This window comes from Populus euphratica, unplaced genomic scaffold (genome assembly GCF_000495115.2).
Source record: "Populus euphratica unplaced genomic scaffold, PopEup_1.0 scaffold273.1, whole genome shotgun sequence".
Taxonomy (NCBI): domain Eukaryota; kingdom Viridiplantae; phylum Streptophyta; class Magnoliopsida; order Malpighiales; family Salicaceae; genus Populus; species Populus euphratica.
The window spans coordinates 1-7,528 of NW_011500153.1; the positions used below are offsets into that span (position 1 = coordinate 1).

At 32.6% G+C, this 7,528-nt stretch overlaps 1 protein-coding gene across 1 annotated transcript; it reads left to right on the plus strand.

The window, feature by feature from the left end:
- Positions 1-2,953: 2,953 nt before the first annotated feature.
- On the plus strand, positions 2,954-6,210 carry LOC105111007 (CBS domain-containing protein CBSX3, mitochondrial-like). The gene is made up of 6 exons (XM_011006233.1): positions 2,954-3,081; positions 4,052-4,315; positions 4,418-4,499; positions 5,539-5,612; positions 5,691-5,751; positions 5,858-6,210. The coding sequence occupies exons 2-6, from the start codon at positions 4,058-4,060 to the stop codon at positions 5,998-6,000; spliced, it is 618 nt and encodes a 205-aa protein (XP_011004535.1). The 5' UTR covers positions 2,954-3,081; positions 4,052-4,057; the 3' UTR covers positions 6,001-6,210.
- The last annotated feature ends 1,318 nt before the right edge of the window (positions 6,211-7,528 follow it).

Genomic DNA, 7,528 nt, shown 5'->3' on the forward strand with positions numbered 1-7,528 from the left:
TAAAAACCCTAAACCCTAAATGCAAAAAACCTTAAACCCGAAACCTGAAACCTAAACCTAAAACCCTAAACTCTAAAACCCAAAACCCTAAACCCCGAGCCCCGAACCCGAAACCCTAAAACCCAGAACCAAAACCCTAAACCCTAAACCCTAAAACCCAAAACCCAAAACCCCAAAACCCCAAAACCCAAAACCCTAAACCTAAAACCTCAAAACCCCGAACCCCCGAACCCCTGAACACCCGAACCCTGAAACCCCGAAACCCCGAACCTTAAAACCTCGAACCCCGAACCCCGAATCCTTAATGAATCATAATCAATCAAATTAAATGGTGAAGAAAAAATAGAAATAATTCAATTAAATGATAAAGCAAATAATTTTACTAGTGTATATCCACTACAATAAAAAATATCACAAGTTTTCAAATTTTTTAAAGCTCATTTTGATGCCAAAAAATTCAAACGAGAAGATGAAACATGATCTAGACAGGAATGCCATAAATGAAAACTAGAGGATGAAATACTCAAATGAAAGGAAGACAAATCAACAATAGTAGCAGTAGTGGCAACAACTGACACTTTTAACTCATCTAAAATATATAGTTCATTCCCCTACAGCCTATCCCAAATAGCTTCTAAGACTGCAATTCTTGTACACAACAAAAAAAAAAACCAGAAAACATAACTAAATAATCACCAAAATCACATATTTTACTAACAGACACAAGATTCAATTTAAGTTTTGGAATAAGATAAATATTAGGAAGAGACAAGTGAGGTGTAATAACAAAATCAACACCTGTTAAGGGTTTAAAAGTATCATCAACAATCATAATAGGAATGGAGGTCAAAGGGGACACAAAAGTAAAATATAAGAAATCTGGAGACATATGATGGGATGCACCAGAATTCAAAACTCATTTAGAGTGTGACATACTTGAGAAATTATGAGGCAACTAACCTATAAAAGAAGAAACGGACATTGCTTATGGCTGTAAGGAGATAATCTTCTAAAATTACTCAGCCACAGTATTAGGATCTTTAATAGAGCCTAAGGAAGTTACTATTATGGTATTGTGGTGTGGTGGTTTATAACCCTAAAGTGGTCTATAAGCATTAGATTATGACTTACTATCAAGCTTTCAAGCTTGATTTTGTTGTCTCAACTTAGAACATTGAGTCTTTCAATGATCTTTCTGCTTATAGAAACTACACTCATCGAAGTCAACCCTTGTGTAAAGCTTGTTCTAATGATTAGAGAATGGATAGAAAAGTACTACTAGTATAGAAGGATTTGAAGCATAAAGAATTCATTTTTTTTTTAAATAAAACTAAAGGCATATTTCTTTAGCCAATAACTCACTGACAATAGAGTTAACAGAAGGTAATGGAGAACGATGCAGAATTAAACCTCTAAGTCCTTTGAAATCATTATAAAGTGTTGTTAAAAACTGTATCAATCATTGCAGCTATTTACGCTCAATATAGACACCATATGTCTTTAATTCTGCCGATTCTGAAAGAGTCAACTGATCCCAAAGATCTATCAGAGCATAATAAAACTCTTGAATATTCATATTTTCCTATGAAGAGCTCGTATGTCATTCTCTAATATCTCAAACCTCTTTTGTTGTCTTATATTTTGTCAACTGCATACTTATCGAATGCTTAACAGAATTATTGATCCAAGTAATGATCTTTGCATTATTTGCTTCGTATTTATTTATCAAAATAGCATCCCCCTCGTCAATATTCTTAGATATCATATAAGTTTTACTAAAATCCCCCCACATATTCATACCCTTAAAGAAATTTCTCATTGCGTAACTCCAATATGAATAGTTCTTCTTATCCAACCTCATACTCATATACTAAAGCGAATTATCTCTTTTAGTAGCCATAATCAACAGTCATACAGAACCAGAATGCAAAAACAGCAGAAAATAAAATATCAAATTACAAAAACTGAATAAAAATTGTAGAAACTAAATAAATATCTTCTTGATGAAATACCAAAATAATTACAGAAACTGAACGCAAATATCAAATTGTAGAAACTTAAGAGAAGATGAAATACCAATACAAAAATAATTGCAGAAACTGGACGCAAATATCAAATTACAGAATCTGAAAAAAAAAGATGAAATACTAAATTTTGCAAAAGCAAAAGACAAAATATTACTCCAAAAGATTTTCAGGACTCTGCCCTAAACCCCGACAAGGGCGCACTGTCCCCTGCAAACCTCAAGCCAACTCACCATAAAGTTGAATCTGTGAAAACTGTGTTTGGAATTAAGTTTCGTTTCATAAAACCAGCTCTAATACCATATTAAAATAATTAAGATCAAACACAAAAAAGAAGACTAGAATTCTGAATGATCTGTATATTATGAGTGATTATTCTTAACCTAAATACAAATAAAATATATATAGGTTAAACTGAAAATATTATTCTACCATTAATAAACAAGACTACATAAATATTATTTAATATTTTTTTTATCTTCATAAAATTTTAGACTTTTATTGAGGTTAATTAATTTGCATAAGACATGGATATTGATTTTAACTAAATAACCAATATTGAAAATCTGATTTTGTACAAATAATTTTTCTACTTGTATTGTTTTACTACTTCTTTTACCAAAGTGTGTCATTTAAAAAAAAAAAAACAATCTTTATTTTTTTTCTTTGGTTTTAGACATTTTTTTGTAGCATGGTGGGAGTGTACTTTTTTTATTTTTGAATTTTTTAAAAGTTTTTAAATTAATATTTTTAATTATGTTTGATGATTTTCATGCATTGGTATTAAAAATAAAAAATTTTAAAAACAAATTGCGCCAGAATCCATGGCTGCTGCTCTAAGTGCTTTGTATCTATCCATACTTTATCCTAATATTGTTATTATTATATTATTCAAAGTGGTAAAGTTTATCTTATCCCATCATCTTAACCTTATTAAAGAGTGGCGGGCCAACTGATAGCTCTGCTGCTGGCTTAACCTTGTTACTGCTACCTGGTTTGCCTCGGTGCTGTTTCCTCGTCTTCTTTCTTCTTGACTTGAAGATTAAATCACTATCAGGTATCCATCCTTCATCATCTCCAGCTTCTTTCTGCTTCACATCTCTATATATCTTAGATCGATCTTGATGACAGCTTGATCATCTTTCATAACATCACATCACCAACTAGATATTTATAGTATTTATATTTTAGGCAGCATGTTCATAATTAAGTACTAAATACATATAACTCAATTAGATAGATAGCTTTGTCAGCCGGTCTCTTGAGATATAAAAAGTAGTAGTGTTGTGTTTGATATAGTTTAGTATTTTTATTTAAAAATATATTAAAATGATATCTTTTATTTTAAAAAATTTATTTATGATTTAAAAATATCAAAAAAAATCTAAAGTAAAAAAAAATAGAAAAACATTTTTAAAACAAATTAGCTATTGCTTTTCTTTACAATTCCAGCTTCAGTTCCAAATTAATCCATGTCTAACTGATCATGAATCCTTTACCTGCCTGTCCGTATGCCATCATTTCTGGCTATGCTACTGCCACCGCTACCTTCCATGATATTATTAACAATTACTTCTAATTTATTCTTATACATTATATCATATCCTTTATTAATTGATTTTTTCAAGTAGAAAAAAAAAATATCTGCTAAAAAAAAAAACTATGGAGGCTGTGCTTACGACTCTCAAATGTATAAAAAAGAAAAAATTGTGAATGGCTACCCAGTAGCGCAACTTATTGAATTACATTATTTTTAGTAGCGCAATTTATTAAAAAAAAAATTGTTACTTATTAAAAAGTTGTGCTGATTTGTAAATTGTTTTAGTCAACTATGCAATAATAAAAAAAAAATCAAAAACTCCTATTCATTCAGGGAGTAATTAGATGAATAAATAGATGGACAGGGTAGCTATCTAGCTAGCTACTGTATATGGATCTTAATTAATTTTTCACCCTTTTGCAATTACTACTAGCTAACGTGCTTATTATTAATGCGTTCTTTATGGACAACCTTTCTTTTATCACAGAAAAAGATGCTAGGCGCGCTTCGCACTTTTTTAACCCATGGAAATGTTGTCAAGGATTCACTCTTGCAACATCTCCGTGTTTCGAGTCCAGTCTTGCGGCCCATTGTGTTTTCTCGTTTTGAATCAGTCTCCTCTGCTCCTATTGAGGAGCATGGCTTCGAGAGCACCACAATTGCTGACATCCTCAAAGAAAAAGGTAAGAGTGCTGATGGTTCATGGCTGTGGTGCACTACGGATGACAGCGTTTATGATGCTGTCAAGTCGGTAAGCATCTTCGCTTCAGTGTGAGCATTTGTGGTGGTTGTTGTCGTTAGTGCATATTCCACTTTTCTTTAGCTTTTGAGCTGATAAAGCATTTCGCTCCAGATGACACATCACAACGTTGGGGCCTTGGTGGTTGTCAAACATGGTGAGCAGAATTCAATTGCAGGAATCATCACAGAGAGGGGTACTTTAAAACTTCATACTCATCATAAAGCTTATGGCTGAAGTTCTGCATATACATGAAACCTTTTTTAAGGCAGTTGGACATTATGATATTTATTCTAGTTCCATTGAAGATTATAAGATCTCTTCCTTCCCGTTTCCTCCTTTGGTAGTTGAATTTTATTTCATAGTCTATCACGCTTCATGAATTGAGTAATAATCAGTATTTTAATTTTAATTACAATTTGTTAGATTACTCACGTCTTTGTTTTAATTACATATTTTCGAATTCGTGATATCTTCTTAAGTTATGTGGCATCCCACAATGGACAAGGAGTCTGAATAGAGATACATTTTACAATCAGAAATTCCTTTCGTGCTGTGAGGACATATAGTGCTGAAGATTATGGTAGTGCTTTTTTGCGAAGAGAGACATTTAACTTCTATTATCTTGTGGGGAAAAAAAACTACTTGACTGCAAGAAATCAGTCATGGTTGGATTTCCTATGAGTGGTGCATGTCTGCGTGTGTGTTGACGCATTGCCCTAGTATATTAGTTAATTGGGCTCTCCAGGCTGCCTTTAGAACCATTCTAAGCATCTTTTAGCTCTTGCTTTCTGAAACCTCTGAATGGAATCAGGGAACCACTTGGCTCTTATTTTTCCTGGCATGTGGAAAAATTTGATGATGGCATTGAATAACATAACCAGGTCCCACCGCTGGAACCCTTTCTAGTGGAGGATGTAATCTCAATCGCACAATGACATGCTTCTTTTTCTAAAAGTAGTCTCAGCTTCCAATTACCTCCTTGTAAGTTGTAACAATCGATTTCTCATTTAAGGCTTTGTAATAGGAGTTTGGGTGTCCCCATTGTTCATTATGCAAAGTACGAGTTTGTTTCTGTGAAAAACAAATATTGTAGCCTGACAACTACTTTGGTTTGGCACCATTTCCCACTGTAATTTTGATGATGCTATTGGTGGCCCCACCACCAAACAATGTGGTGTGAGGCATTAGTACTTGCCAATTGAAATTATATCGTGTTTGTTGAAAACTTCCAGACTATCTGCGGAAGATAATTGTGCAGGGAAGATCGTCCAAGTCAACCAAGGTTGGGGATATCATGACTGAAGAGGTATGATGCCTTTACAAGAGCAAACGTTGGTTATATTAAGTTGTTCACAGGTTGCATAATCATGCTTGGTGACCGCAGAACAAGCTTATTACTGTCACGCATGATACCAAAGTTCTGAAGGCAATGCAATTAATGACAGGTATTGTGTACAAATTGCGAACTGTGGAGTGTTACTGTTTTCTAGTTTATTGATTACTTTCTCAAATGAAAGATGTTATAAACTTGGAACTTGTAATGAGTGGCAGATAAACGCATTAGGCACATTCCTGTGATTGATGATAAGGGAATGATTGGCATGGTATCTATTGGAGATGTTGTTCGTGCCGTGGTGAATGAATACAGGGAGGAGCTGGACCGTCTGAATGCATACATACATGGAGGTTATTGAGACAAGATGATGATGATGATGATGCTGATGACAAACATAACAAGGTGCTGTTAATATACCTGCTCTTGGAAGACAGCAAGCCTATAAGAGTTTGTAAATATGGTTTGTATGGATAATCTACTCTGATGTGAATATGCAAATGTTCAGCTGTTTTTGTTTTATATATCCTTTCAATATTGGGTTAATAAGAAGCACTCTGATGTCGCTTAAGAACTATGTTGTTATACCTTGGATGGATCGATGCACATGATCAGTGCCTTGTCAGGAGCAACTTCGTAACACGAAGATCATTCAGAAAGGTTTGGGGGGACTCGAGAACTTTCATGCAGTTTCTAAATCCACATAAAAATGGCAAATAACCTTGTCGCTGTGTTCAAATTGATCTCTTGCTTCTATAAACAGGGAAAGAATCTTTTTTTTTCCTGAAAGTAAGGTCATTTTAGTTGAACGCACTGATTTTGGTTGAAGGAGAGTTGACGAGATACATGTGTTGGGAAAAATGATCTTTTAATATAATCAGGCAGGCTCGAGATCAGTGACTAGAGACCAGAGGCCACTGTGGTTATTAGTTGCCGAAGCTGAAGGCTATGAAAGAGGCGAGCAACGAGAAAGTGTACCGAATAGCTTCTTCTCCTGTCTAGATATTTGCAGAGTAATAAGAATAACGTGCAACTGTGTATTAAATTAATTGGCTGGTAAACAATTATTTTACAATTAAGCTAGGTCCCCTCCTCTTTGATGCCTTCGTGTTTTACTATTTTAAAATTTGTATTAATTTAATACAAAACGTAATTGGGAGAGATTTTCGCTGTTCTGGTCCGCGTTTTAGATATTGGATATATTTAGATATTTTCACAGGTTGTTATTAAATTATCGAAGATAAATATATTTTATTTTATTTTAAATGTACAGTAAAAAGATAAAAATATTCTAAAAAAAAAGAATTAAAACAAGCATCAATGAAAAATTTTATATTTTCATAATAACATAAAATAAAATAAAATATTTAATCAAATATATATATAAAAACACTAAAACAACCAAAATATCTTTAAAAACAAATTTTTTAAAACTAATGTCAAGAGGCTTTCTCATCTCTTGACAATGGTATTTTTTTTATTATTATATTTTAGAAAAACCTCGATAGATGACCAAATACATATATAAAAAAAAGTTTGGGGAATACATGATATGAAGATATATTTTTAGTCATTTATACTTTATTTTAGAGAATTTTGTATGATTCTTAGCTAATTGTCTTGAGTTTTAGGTATTTTTCAGAATTATTTATTTCATAAGAATTTAATATATTTTTCAAATATTTAACTATTTGTATGTTGAATTTGAAATTATATAAGAAAGCAAATAATGAGTGGAGCTTAGAGTTCAAACAACTTTGTTTGAATTATTTGTCTCTTTTAGACAAGCTTGAGCACTAATTGGTTTTTGAGTTATAATAGAAGCTATACAACTTTGTTTTATGTATTCTTTATCTTTCTAAAAAGTAGAGATATAGGTCTATAATTCT